At 41.4% G+C, this 15,097-nt stretch overlaps 1 protein-coding gene across 1 annotated transcript in view; it reads right to left on the reverse strand.

The window, feature by feature from the left end:
- LOC129843065 (zinc finger protein 345-like) overlaps positions 1 to 15,097 on the reverse strand; it is a 65,436-nt gene that overhangs the window by 31,503 nt on the left and 18,836 nt on the right. Inside the window, exon 4 of the mRNA XM_055911819.1 lies at positions 1,196 to 2,100. Coding sequence (XP_055767794.1) covers positions 1,196 to 2,100 — 905 coding nt within the window. The remainder of the gene's footprint in view (positions 1 to 1,195; positions 2,101 to 15,097) is intronic.

Below are 15,097 nucleotides of genomic sequence, written 5' to 3' on the forward strand. Positions count from 1 at the left end.
ACTTTTCAATACAGTTTGCGCCAAGCGAAGCTACGTCAAAAAACATGGCGTCCTAAGCCACTAAAATGTTTCGACAGAAACACGATTTATCATAATAAAAATGTCCTACCTTGAGCTGTTCTTCCATCAGTATCTTGGGCAAAGGATCCTTTCTTGGGAGAAATCGTCTTTTGGTGGAAAGCTGTCCTCTTGCCATGTGGAAATGTCAACTGCGTTCGGGATGAACTGAAAAGCGTGCCCAACTTTTCACATCGTTGCAAAAATAAATGTCCCAAAATCGCACTAAACGGATATAAATTGCTATAAAACGCTTTAAATTAACTACCGTATGATGTTTTTAACTCCTATAACGAGTGAAAAGATGACCGGAGAAATATAACAGGCTAAACTAACGCTTGGAACAGGAGCGGGTCGGTGTCCAGCACGCGCGTTACGCAGCAAGGAAAGACTTGCTAGCTACAGGGTTTTTTGATTTATAGGGCCTGTGAACGCGCAATCGACCCCATTGGAATCGTCATCACGTAAATGCATCCAGGGGAAGACGTAAGAAGTGTCCGTATAGTCATAGCAATGACAGTGCCCTTTTAACTGACTTCAGAAGAGTGGCCAACATTTCTCAAATCTGACTCCATGTCAGGGAAATTGCTGTAGAATGGGCTCTGTTCCACTTAGAGACAAAATTTCAACTCCTATAGAAACTATAGACTGTTTTCTATCCAATAATAATAATAATATGCATATTGTACGATCAAGGATTTTGTGGGAAGCCGTTTCAAAAATTAGCAAAATTAGCATAAATAGTCTAAACAGCGCCCCCATCCCCAACAGGTTAAATCATCAGTGGGCTAACATTGCAAATGTAAACAACGGAACAAATGCATCACATCCAAATATCACTTTATATATGTAGTGCTGGAGGAAAGACACCCAGATAAACACAAACACAGAGTTTAAAAAAGGACCATTTAAACACATGGAATCTGATCTACTCTATATTCAAACTGACATACTCCATATTCAATTCATGTTTTCTAATAAAAACATACAAATATATGTTTTAGTATACTTTGTACAATTCAAGTTCATATGGTAAAAACAGGTAATCGTTATCAGTCAACAATATAAGACAGCAAGTCCCCTGTGTGTATTCTCTCATGCCATTTCAGCTCCCCCAGCTGGTTGAAACTCATTCCACATTGGGAGCAATGGTAAGCCCTGTGTGCATTCTCTCGTGTCTTCTCAGGTTCCCTATATCGATAAAACTCTTTCCACACAGGGAGCAGTGGTAAGGCTTCTCCCCTGTGTGTATTCTCTCGTGTCTTTTCAGGTTCCCTAAATCGTTAAAACTATTTCCGCACTGGGAGCAGTGGTAAGGCTTCTCCCCTGTGTGTATTCTCTCATGTTTTTTCAGGTTCCCTAAATCGTTAAAACTCTTTCCACACTGGGAGCAGTGGTAAGGCTTCTCCACTGTGTGTATTCTCTCATGCCGTTTCAGAACCCCCGGCCGGTTGAAACACTTTCCACATTGGGAGCAATGGTAAGGCTTCTCCCCTGTGTGTATTCTCTCATGCCATTTCAGCTCCCCCAGCTGGTTGAAACTCATTCCACATTGGGAGCAATGGTAGGGCTTCTTCCCTGTGTGCATTCTCTCGTGTCTTTTCAGGTTCCCTATATCGCTAAAACTCTTTCCACACGGGGAGCAGTGGTAAGGCTTCTCCCCTGTGTGTATTCGCTCATGTTTTTTCAGGTTCCCTAAATCGTTAAAACTCTTTCCACACTGGGAGCAGTGGTAAGACTTCTCCACTGTGTGTATTCTCTCATGCCGTTTCAGAGCCCCCGGCCGGTTGAAACACTTTCCACACTGGGAGCAATGGTAAGGCTTCTCCCCTGTGTGTATTCTCTCATGTTTTTTCAGGTTCCCTAAATCGTTAAAACTCTTTCCACACTGGAAGCAGTGGTAAGGCTTCTCCCCTGTGTGCATTCTCTCGTGTCTTTTCAGGTTCCCTAACTGTTTAAAACACTTGCCACAGTGGGAACACTGGTGTCTTCTTGTTGGTTTGGACGTCCCTGGCTCTGGTTCCTCTGAGTCTGGTCTTTCTCCTGCCAAAGACAATGTGTTTTAAAAAAAGAGACCTGAATGAAACCTCCACATGATAAATAGGCCTTGCTACGAGGGTAAATCCTAATCAGATCGCTCAATAACCTAAGGCCAGTTTTAACAATCTTGGTGTGATTTTAAAACAAATGTTATAGAGTTTCCTGGTAATTACTGATAATGTTAACATTACTTTTTTATTCATTCTGCTTTACAAGTCAGAACACAAAAAACTAAACCGTTCTTGGACACTCAAGACACAGACGTCGCTTAACTTCTTATGGCTGCAGGGGGCGTATTGACTAACTTGGAAAAATGTGCCCATTTCAAACGGCCTCGTACTCAATTCTTGCTCGTACAATATGCATATTATTATTACTATTGGATAGAAAATACTCTCTAGTTTCTAAAACCGTTTGAATTATTTCTCTGAGTGAAACAGAACTCCTTCTGCAGCCCACTTCCTGACAAGAAGTGAGTTTCTGAAATCGGAGGTCTCTGTTCAAGAGCTTGCCTATAAATGGGCATGACACGTATTGATATGCATACACGTCATACACCTTCCCCTAGATGTCAAGCGGAAGTGAGAGAAGAAATGAGTGGATTATCTTGCTCTGAAGTGGAATAAATCCTCTTGGAATGACTGGTCCCCCGTTTCCTGTATTTTCGAAAGCGCGAAGTTGAACCTGGAATCGCCTTCTGGAAAACCTTCTTTATAGGCGAATACTATCTTCGGCTTTGATTTTATTTGATACATGTCACAATATCATAGTAAAGTATGTTTTTTCAATATAGGTTTATTAGATTTCGAAATTTATTCAGGACGTTAGGCGTGTTGCGTTGTTTGACTTTGTTCACGAAGGAGAGCTTAGCACCACTTGGCCAGTGCGCTTGCTAATTCAAGAGGGAAAGAAGTCGTTCATATTCCAAACAATGACGTTTCTGGACAAAGGACTCCTTCAACAACATTCTGATGGAAGACCACCAAAAGTAGGACCCATTTTGGGATGCTATTTCATATATCTGTCGAACTGTGCTATCGGTACCGTTTGCCTTGAAGCAATGCTGTTGTGTGTTAGCTATTGTAGTAAGCTAATATAACGCTAGATTGTGTTTTCGCTGTAAAACACTTCAGAAAAAACGGAAATATTGGCTGGATTCACAAGATGTTTATCTTTCATTTGCTGTACACCATGTATTTTTCATAAATGTTTTATGATGAGTATTTATGTATTTCACGTTGCTCTCTGTAATTATTCTGGCTGCTTTGCTGCTATTTTTGATGGTGGCTGCAATGTAAAACTATGATTTATACCTCAAATGTGCACATTTTCGAACAACACATGTTATAAGACTGTCATCTGATGAAGTTGTTCAAGGTTAGTGATTAATTTTATCTCTATTTTGTCGGTTTTGTGAAAGCTACCTATGCGGTGGAAACATGGTGAAAATATGCGGTTGTGTGTTTGGCTATTGTGGTTAGCTAATAGAAATACATATTGTGTTTTCGCTGTAAAACATTTTAAAAATCGGAAATGATGGCTGGATTCACAAGAAGTGTATCTTTCATTTGCTGTATTGGACTTGTGATTTCATGAAAATTATATTATATGATATCCCTGTCCCGTTAGGCTAGGCTATGCTAGTCAGCTTTTTTGATGAGGAGGATCCCGGATCCGGGAGGGTGATGAAGAGGTTTTAAGGTTACAGTTATGAAAACTTAGAACTCTAAAGAGGCCTTTCTACTGACTCTGAAAAACACCAAAAGAAAGATGCCCAGGGTCCCTGCTCATCTGCGTGAACGTGCCTTAGGCATGCTGCAAGGAGGCATGAGGACTGCAGATGTGGTCAGGGCAATAAATTGCAATGTCCGTACTGTGAGACGCCTAAGACAGCGCTACAGGGAGACAGGACGGACAGCGTATCGTCCTCGCAGTGGCAGACCACGTGTAACAACACCCGCACAGGATCGGTACATCCCGAACATCACACCTACAGATACAGGATGGCAACAACAACTGCCCAAGTTACACCATGAATGCACAATCCCTCCATTGGTGCTCAGACTAGAGGTCGACCGATTATGATTTTTCAACGCCGATACCGATTGGAGGACCAAAAAAAGCCGATACCGATTAATAGGCCGATTATTTTAATTTTATTTGTAATAATGAAAATTACAACAATACTGAATGAACACTTATTTTAACTTAATATAATACATCAATAAAATCTATAAATAATGAAACGTGTTCAATTTGGTTTAAATTATGCAAAAACAAAGTGTTGGAGAAGAAAGTAAATGTGCAATATGTGCTATGTAAGAAAGCTAACGTTTCAGTTCCTTGCTCAGAACATGAGAACATATGAAAGATATTTCCCTCTATACCATTTGTATTTCATTAAACTTTGACTATTGGATGTTCTTATAGGCACTTTAGTATTGCAAGTGTAACAGTATAGCTTCCGTCCCTCTCCTCGCTCCTCCCTGGGCTCGAACCAGCAACACAACGACAACAGCAACCATCAAAGCAGCGCTACCCATGCAGAGCAAGGGGAACAACTACTAGAAGCCTCAGAGCGAGTGACGTTTAAAACGCTATTAGCGCGCACTAACTAGCTAGCCATTTCTCTTCGGTTACACCAGCCTCATCTCGGGAGTTGGTAGGCTTGAAGTCATAAACAGCGCAATGCTTGACGCACAACAAAGAGCAGCTGGCAAAACGCACGAAAGTGCTTTTTGAATTAATGTTTACGCGTCTGCTTCTGCCTACTACCGTTCAGTCAGAAACGTAGATACTTGTATGCTCAGTCAGATTATATGCAACGCAGGACACGCTAGATAATACCTAGTAATATCATCAACCATGTGTAGTTAACTAGTGGTTATGATTGATTGTTTTTTATAAGATAAGTTTAATGCTAGCTAGCAACTTACCTTGGCTTACTGCATTTGCGTAACAGGCAGTCTCCTTGTGGAGTGGAACGAGATAGAGGCATGTTGCAAGATTGGAAACCCCGGGCTGACAAGGTGAAAATCTGTCGTTCTGCCCCTGAACAAGGCAGTTAACTCACCGTTCCTAGGCCGTCATTGAAAATAAGAATGTGTTCTTAACTGACTTGCCTAGTTAATTAAAGGTAGCAAAAAAAAAAGGCAAATTGGCGCCCAAAAATACCGATTTACGATTATGAAAACTTGAAATCGGCCCCAATTAATCGGCCATTCCGATTAATCGGTCGACCTCTAGCTCAGACTGTCCGCAATTGAATGGGAGAGGCTGGACTAAGGGCTTGTAGGCCTGTTGAAAGGCAGGTCCTCACCAGACATCACCGGCAACAATGTCGCCTCTGGGCACAAACCCACCGTCATTGGACCAGACAGGACTGGCAAAAAGTTATTTTCACTAACCAGCCGCGGTTCTGTCTCTAGGGGTGATGGTCGGATTCACGTTTATCGTCGGATTCGCGTTTATCGTTGAAGGAATGAGCGTTACACCGAGGCCTGCACTTTGGAGCGGGATCGATTTGTAGGTGGAGGGGCCGTCATGGTCTGGGGCGGTGTGTCACAGCATCAACAGACTGAGCTTGTTGTCATTGCAGTCAATCTCAACGGTGTGCGTTACAGAGAAGACATCCTCCTCCCTCATGTGGTACCCTTCCTGCAGGCTCATCCTGACATGACCCTCCAGCATGACAATGCCACCAGCCATACTGCTCCTTCTGTGCATGATTTCCTGCAAGACAGGAATGTTAGTGTTCTGCCATGGCCAGCGAAGAGCCCGGATCTCAATCCCATTGCGCACGTCTGGGACCTGTTGGATCGGAGGGTGAGAGCTAGGGCCATTCCCCCCAGAAATGTCCGGGAACTTGCAGGTGCCTTAGTGGAAGAGTGGGGTAACATCTCACAGCAAGTACTGTCAAATCTGGTGCAGTCCATGAGGAGGAGATGCACTGCAGTACTTAACCTGTTTGGGATAAGGGGGGAGCATTTTCACGTTCGGATGAAAAGCGTGCCCAGAGCAAACTTCCTGCTACTCAGGCCCAGAAGCTAATATATGCATATTATTAGTAATATTGGATAGAAAACACTCTGAAGTTTCTAAAACTGTTTGAATTATGTCTGTGAGTATAACAGAACTCAAATGGCAGGCAAAAACCTGAGAAAAATCCAACCAGGAAGTGGGAAATCTGAGGTTTGTAGTTTTCAACTCATTGCCTATCGAATGTACAGTGTCTATGGGGTCATATTGCACTTCCTAAGGCTTCCACTAGATGTCACCAGTCTTAGAACATTGTTTGATGCTTCTACTGTGAAGGAGGGGGGAATGAGAGCTGTTTCAACCAGAGATCTGCCAGAGTGGCATGAGCTGATCACGCGCCTACAAGTGAGAGCGACCAGCATTCCATTGCATTTCTAAAGACAAAGGAATTCTCTGGTTGGAACATTATTGAAGATTTATGTTAAAAACATCCTAAAGATTGATTCTATACATCGTTTGACATTTTTCTACGAACTTTAACCTTTTCTCAATACAGGGGGTGCTGTTTCCACTTTGGAAAATATCGTCTCCAAATTAAACTGCCTCATACTCAATTCTTGCTCGTACAATATGCATATTATTATTACTATTGGATAGAAAACTCATCATGACAGTCATGACAGGAATCATGACAGGAACTGCGAAGGTCTGAAAACTAGGCTCTGATCTCGGATCAGTTTAAAGCTCTGTGTATATCCTATGGATCGAAATGAACTGCACCCGCCTTCCCCTGGATGTCAGTAACCAATGAGAAGTGGAATGGTGTTTCTACATATTTCTCAGAGCTTATAAAAGGGCAAGGAACGAGGTGCGCTCTCTTTTCGACTTCCGCCATTACGCAACGCAAGACCTCAGGATAGCATTTTGAAACGCTCAGTTATCGGCCATAGATATGTCCGTCTGTAATTTAATTCGATATAGGTGTTAGAAACATCATAACGAAGTTATTTGAAACCGATTTATATCAGTTTATGCGAGTATATTGCTATTTTCGGAATTTTCGTAGTATTGCGTTTGAGGATTTGGACATGTGTGTGCCACGTAGCAATTGTTAGCCGCTAGTTCCGAAGTTGAAGAGGACGTTTTACAACAAAGCAACGATTCTTTTGGACAAAGGACACATTGCCCAAGATACTGATGGAAGCTCGTCCAAAAGTAAGAGTTATTTATGATTTTATTCCGTATTTATGTGGAAAAATGTAAACGCATTTGTCGGCCATTGTTGCGGCACTAGTCAAGCTGTAACGCACACTGTATGTCTAGAAACTTTAATTTTAAAAATCTAACTCAGCGGTTGCATTAATAACTAATGCATCTTTCATTAGCTGTCCAACCTGTATTTTTTTTGTCAATCTAATCGATAGATAATCGTAAACTTACGTGCCTTTCCAAGATGGCGCCGGCCAGAATGCATGCCATGTTTTGACAGATTACATTGCATAACCACGATTTGTGATGCTAAATATGCACATTATCGAACAAACTCTATATGCATTGTGTAATATGATGTTACAGGACTGTCATCTGAAGAATCCTGAGAAGGTTAGTGAAAAAATTAATATATTTTGGTGGTGATAACGTTATTGCTCTTTTTGCCTTGAATCAATGCTGGGGTGATGTTAGCTCATGTGGTATGCTAATATAACGATATATTGTGTTTTCGCTGTAAAACACTTAGAAAATCTGAAATATTGTCTGGATTCACAAGATCTGTGTCTTTCAATTGCTTTATGCTGTGTATTTTTAAGAAAAGTTTTATGATGAGTAATTAGGTAATACACGTTGCTCTCTGTAGTTATTCTAGTCGCTTTGGTGAGTTTTGTGATAGTGGCTGCAATGGTAAACTATGATTTATACCTGAAAAATGCACATTTTTCTAAAAAAACATATGCTATACCATAAATATGTTATCAGACTGTCATCTTATGAAGTTGTTTCTTGGTTAGTGGCTATATATCTTTATTTAGTCGAATTAGTGATAGCTACTGATGGAGTAAAAAAGTGGTGGAGTAAAAAAAGTGGTGTCTTTTGCTAACGTGGTTAGCTAATAGATTTACATATTGTGTCTTCCCTGTAAAACATTTTAAAAATCAGAAATGATGGCTGGATTCACAAGATCTGTATCTTTCATGTGGTGTCTTGGACTTGATATTTAATGATATTTAGATGCTAGTATTTACTTGTGACGCTATGCTAGGCTATGCTAGTCAGCTTTTTTACTGTGGGGGGTGCTCCCGGATCCGGGATGCGTAGCAAGTAAAAGTTAATATACATTTTTGAATTTTTCATCGGAACTTTCGCCTGGACTTGCCCGCGCCTCGTGAGTTGGATTTGTTTACCAAACGCGCTAACAAAAGGAGGTATTTGGACATAAATGATGGACTTTATCGAACAAAACAAACATTTATTGTTGAACTAGGATTCCTGGGAGTGCATTCTGATGAAGATCATCAAAGTGAATATTTAAAACGCTATTTCTGACTCAACAACATGGCGGGTATCTGCATGGCTTGTGTCTGAGCGCCGTACTCGGATTATTGCATGGTTTGCTTTTTCCGTAAAGCTTTTTTGAAATCTGACACAGCGGTTGCATTAAGGAGAAGTATCTCTATAATTCTGTGCATAATACTTGTATCAACTTTTATAAGTTTATTATGAGTATTTCTGTAAATTTATGTGCCTCTGAAAATTTGCCGGATGTTTTCGATGCACAACATTACTGACCATAAAGCGCCAATGTAAACTGAGATTTTTGGAAATAAATATGCACTTTATCAAACAAAACATACATGTATTGTGTAACATGAAGTCCTATAAGTGCCATCTGATGAAGATCATCAAAGGTTAGTGATAAATTTAATTGAATCTATATTTCTGCTTTTTGTGACTCCTCTCGTTGGCTGGAAAATGGCTGTGTGTGTTTTTGTGACTAGGCTCTGACCTAACATAATTATATGGTGTGCTTTCGCTGTAAAGCTTTTTTGAAATCGGACACGATGGGTAGATTAACAAGAAGTTAAGCTTTAATTTGGTGTATTGCACTTGTGAATGCATCAAAGTTACATATTTCTAAAACATATTTGTGAATTTAGCGCTCTGCCTTTTCAGCGGAATGTTGTCGAGGGGTTCCACTAGCCATAAGAAGTTAAGACTAAATAATGTTTCATCATTAGATGCTACAGTTCTCCTTTAAGACTCCATAATGTTTCATCATTAGATTCTACAGTCCTCCTTTAACTTCTTATTGCTGAAGTGGCAGTACTGAGTAGCTTGGATGAAAGGTGCCCATATCAAACGGCCTGCTCCTCAGTCATAGTTGCGAATATTTGAATATTATTATTAGTATTGGATAGAAAACACTCTAAAGTTTCTAAAACTGTTTGGATTATGTCTGTGAGATTAACAGAACTCACTGCCTATGGGTTCCACTAGATGTCAACCATCAATATAAATTATAATGAGACTTCTATGATGTTGTGGGAGAGAATGAGAGCATAATCAGTCAGGTGTCCTTCAAGCAGCCATTTTCTGATCATGCTTTTTCCTCATGGGAGTCATTTGCGTTCCATTTACCACGAAGACAAGAAAGAATACTCCGGTTGGAACTTTATTGAAGCTATATGTTAAAAACATCCTAATGATTGATTGTGTACTTAGTTTGAAATGTTTCTTCGACCGGTAATATCACTTTTTGTCCGATATAACGCTGACTAGAATTAGTGTTTGGATATGTAAACCAGACGCGCTAACAAAAGAAGGTATTTGGACATAAATAACGGATTTTTTCAAACAAAACAAACATTTATTGTGGACCTGGGATTCCTGGTGTGCTTTCTGATGTAGATCATCAAAGGTAAGGGAATATTTATCATATATTTTCTTGTTTATGTTGACGCCATCTTTGCAGCTCTGGTGTTTTACTTTTGAGCGCCGTCTCAGATTATAGCGTGGGTTTCTTTTTCCGTAAAGTTTTTTTTAAATCTGACACAGCGGTTGCATTTACATTTACATTACATTTAAGTCATTTAGCAGACGCTCTTATCCAGAGCGACTTACAAATTGGTGCATTCACCTTATGATATCCAGTGGAACAACCACTTTACAATAGTGCATCTAACTCTTTTAAGGGGGGGGGGGGGGTAGAAGGATTACTTTATCCTATCCCAGGTATTCCTTAAAGAGGTGGGCTTTCAGGTGTCTCCGGAAGGTGGTGATTGACTCCGCTGACCTTGCGTCGTGAGGGAGTTTGTTCCACCATTGGGGTGCCAGAGCAGCGAAGAGTTTTGACTGGGCTAAGCGGGAACTATACTGCATTAAGGAGAGGTATATCTATAATTCCATGTGTAAAACTTGTATTATCATCTATTTATGATGAGTATTTCTGTTGAAACGATGTGGCTATGCAAAGTCACTTGATGTTTTTGCAACTAGTGAATCTAGTCACCTCAATGTAAACTCAGATTTTTTATATAAATATGAATTTAATCAAACAAAACATGCATGTAATGTGTAACATGAAGTCCTATGAGTGTCATCTGATGAAAATAATCGAAGGTTAGTGATTCATTTTATCCTTATTCAGGATTTTGTGAAGCTATCTTTAGCTGTAAAAAATGGCTGTGATTATTGTGGTTTTGTGGTGACCTAACATAATCGTTTGTAGTGCTTTCGCTGAAAAGCCTATTTGAAATCGGACACTTTGGTGGGATTAACAACAAGATTACCTTTAAAATGATATAAGACACATGAATGTCTGAGGACTTTTAATTACGAGATTTCTGTTTTTTTAATTTGGCGCCCTGCACTTTCACTGGCTGTTGTCATATCATCCCGTTACCGGGATTGCAGCCATAAGAAGTTTTAAGACTCCATCATGTTTCATCATTAGATGCTAAAATCCTCCTTTAAGACTCCATCATGTTTCATCATTAGATGCTAAAGTCCTCCTTTAAGACTCCATCATGTTTAGAATGTGTCTGGAAGCGCTACTCTATCTATCCTACTCTCATCCTTTCGGTTTGAATAATATTTAATAAGAATAATAATAATGTTATAATACGTAATAACTAACTTTAATAACTAGGGTTAATACCTGCCTGGCTCCCCAACAAAATCTTTATCTTTACCCCCCTCTAACAATACCGCTACAGAATTAGCATAGTAGGCCATGTAACTTAAGGTCATCTGAAATATTTAGGACTAACTAACTATTCCTTGCCACCCATTCTGAAACTCACTGCAGCTCTTTGTTAAGTGTTGCTGTCATTTCAGTCGCTGTAGTAGCTGACGTGTACAGTGTTGAGTCATCCTCATACATAGACACACTGGCTTTACTCAAATGTCAGGCTTCCATTAAAGAACACTCTCTGTGTTCTGTTAGACAGGTAGCTCTGGGGCGGCAGGTAGCCTAGTGGTTAGAGCGTTAGGCCAGTAACCAAAAGGTTGCTGGATCGAATCCCCGAGCTGACAAGGTAAAACTCCGTCGTTCTGTCCCTGAACAAGACAGTTAACCCACTGTTCCTAGGCCGTCATTGAAAATAAGAATTTGTTCTTAACCAACTTGCCTAGTTAAATAAAGGTTACATTTTTTTTTTAAAGCTCTTTATCAACAATATAGCAGGGGGTGTAAAGCCATACGTTTTTTTCAGCAGCAGACTATGATCGATACTGTCAAAAGTCGCAATGAAGTCTAACAAAACAGCCCAAACAATATTTATATCGTCATCAACTTCTCTCAGCCAATCAGTCATTTGTAAGTGCTATGCTTATTGAATGTCCTTCCCTATAAGCTGAAAGTCTATATTTGTTAACTGTAAAATAGCATTGTATCTGGCCAAACTATTTTTTCCAAAAAATGTAAGGGTTGGTAATAGGCTGATTGGTCGGCTATTTAAGCCAGTAAAGGGAGCTTTACTATTCTTGGGTAGTGGAATGACTTTAGCTTCCCTCCAGGCCTGAGGGCACACACTTTCTAGTAGGCTTACATTAAAGACAAGGCAAATAGGAGTGGCAATATCGGCCGCTATTATCCTCAATTTTCCATCCACGTTGTCAGACACCGGTGACATGTCATTGTTGATTTTTTCCCCCAAAATGTCATTGTTACTTATTAGTAACTGGGATAAGCATTTTCAAATGTGTCAAGGGCAGCGTCTGGTTGCTCATCATTACACACCACGGACCCAAAAATATTATTTACATCAACAACATAGGAATCACTACAAAACTTATTGTATGAACTCTTTTACACAATATTAGGCCCAGCCTTTGGAACTGTGGTTTTCCTAGACATGGCTACTATATTGTGATCACTACATCTGATGGATCTGGATACTGCTTTAAAATACATTTCTGCAGATTAGTAAAGATATGATCAAAACATGTTGATGATTTCATTCCTCTACTGTTTGTAACTACCCTGGTAGGTTGACTGATAACCTGAACCAGGTTAACAGCACTGGTTACAGGTTGAAGCTTTCTCTTGTGTGAGCAGCCTGATCACAGCTTTCCTCCAGTATTAGTTAATTAATTAACAGTGTCTGGAGTTTAGTTTTCCTGTTCTACAGTCTTCCCAAACCAGAAACCGTGGATTGACGGCAGCATTCGCGTGAAACTGAAAGCGCGAACCACCGCTTTTAACCAGGGCAAGGTGACCGGAAACATGACCGAATACACACAGTGTAGCTATTCTCTCCGCAAGGCTATCAAACAGGCTAAGTCCCAGTACAGAGACAAAATTGAATCGCAATTCAACAGCTCAGACACAAGAGGTATGTGGCAGGGTCTACAGTCTATCACGGATTACAAAAAGAAAACCAGCCCCGTCGCGGACCAGGATGTCTTGCTCCCAGACAGGATAAATACCTTTTTTACCCGCTTTGAGGACAATACAGTGCCACTGACACGGCCCGCTACCAAAACCTGCGGGCTCTCCTTCACTGCAGCCGAGGTGAGTAAAACATTTAAACGTGTTAACCCTCGCAAGGCTGCAGGCCCAGACGGCATTCCCAGCCGCGTCCTCAGAGCATGCGCAGACCAGCTGGCTGGTGTGTTTACGGACATATTCAATCAATCCTTATCCCAGTCTGCTGTTCCCACATGCTTCAAGAGGGCCACCATTGTTCCTGTTCCCAAGAAAGCTAAGGTAACTGAGCTAAACGACTACCGCCCCGTAGCACTCACTTCCGTCATCATGAAGTGCTTTGAGAGACTAGTCAAGGACCATATCACCTCCACCCTACCGGACACCCTAGACCCACTCCAATTTGCTTACCGACCCAATAGGTCCACAGACGACGCAATCGCAACCACACTGCCCTAACCCATCTGGACAAGAGGAATACCTATGTGAGAATGCTGTTCATCGACTACAGCTCAGCATTTAACACCATAGTACCCTCCAAACTCGTCATCAAGCTCGAGACCCTAGGTCTCGACCCCGCCCTGTGCAACTGGGTCCTGGACTTCCTGACGGGCCGCCCCCAGGTGGTGAGGGTAGGTAACAACATCTCCACCCCGCTGATCCTCAACACTGGGGCCCCACAAGGGTGCGTTCTGAGCCCTCTCCTGTACTCCCTGTTCACCCACGACTGCGTGGCCATGCACGCCTCCAACTCAATCATCAAGTTTGCGGACGACACTACAGTGGTAGGCTTGATTACCAACAACGACGAGACGGCCTACAGGGAGGAGGTGAGGGCCCTCGGAGTGTGGTGTCAGGAAAATAACCTCACACTCAACGTCAACAAAACAAAGGAGATGATTGTGGACTTCAGGAAACAGCAGAGGGAACACCCCCCTATCCACATCGACGGGTCAGTAGTGGAGAAGGTGGAAAGTTTTAAGTTCCTCGGTGTACACATCACGGACAAACTGAATTGGTCCACCCACACAGACAGCGTTGTGAAGAAGGCGCAACAGCGCGTCTTCAACCTCAGGAGGCTGAAGAAATTCGGCTTGTCACCAAAAGCAATCACAAACTTCTACAGATGCACAATCGAGAGCATCCTGTCGGGCTGTATCACCGCCTGGTACGGCAACTGCTCCGCACACAACCATAAGGCTCTCCAGAGGGTAGTGAGGTCGGCAGAACGCATCACCCGGGGCAAACTACCTGCCCTCCAGGACACCTACACCACCCGATGTCACAGGAAGGCCATAAAGATCATCAAGGACAACAACCACCCAAGCCACTGCCTGTTCACCCCGCTATCATCCAGAAGGCGAGGTCAGTACAGGTGCATCCAAGCAGGGACCGAGAGACTGAAAAACAGCTTCTATCTCAAGGCCATCAGACTGTTAAACAGCCACCACTAACATTTAGCGGCCGCTGCCAACATACTGACTCAACTCCAGCCACTTTAAAAATGGGAATTGATGGAAATTATGTAAAAATGTACCACCAGCCACTTTAAACAATGCCACCTAATATAATGTTTACATACCCTACATTACACATCTCTTATGTATATGTATATACTGTACTCTATATCATCTACTGCATCTTGCCATCGTATGTAATACATGGACCACTAGCCACTTTAAACTATGCCACTTTATGTTTACATACCCTACAGTACTCATCTCATAGGTATATACCGTACTCTATACCATGTACTGCACCATTGCCTATGCCGTTCTGTACCATCACTCATTCATATATCTTTATGTACATATTCTTTATCCCTTTACACTTGCGTGTATAAGGTAGTAGTTGCGGAATTGTTAGGTTAGATTACTTGTTGTTATTACTGCATTGTCGGAACTAGAAGCACAAGCATTTCGCTACACTCGCATTAACATCTGCTAACCATGTGTATGTGACTAATAAAATTTGATTTGACTTGATTTATAAAGATAGGGGGGTTGACTGGGACAGGCAATGTAACATCCATAATATTTTGAGAAAATGTTTTTGAAAAACGAGCACCTTACATAGGATCATCTTTTAACTGTCTCTCTA

This window comes from Salvelinus fontinalis, unplaced genomic scaffold (assembly GCF_029448725.1).
Source record: "Salvelinus fontinalis isolate EN_2023a unplaced genomic scaffold, ASM2944872v1 scaffold_0097, whole genome shotgun sequence".
In the NCBI taxonomy this organism is placed as follows: domain Eukaryota; kingdom Metazoa; phylum Chordata; class Actinopteri; order Salmoniformes; family Salmonidae; genus Salvelinus; species Salvelinus fontinalis.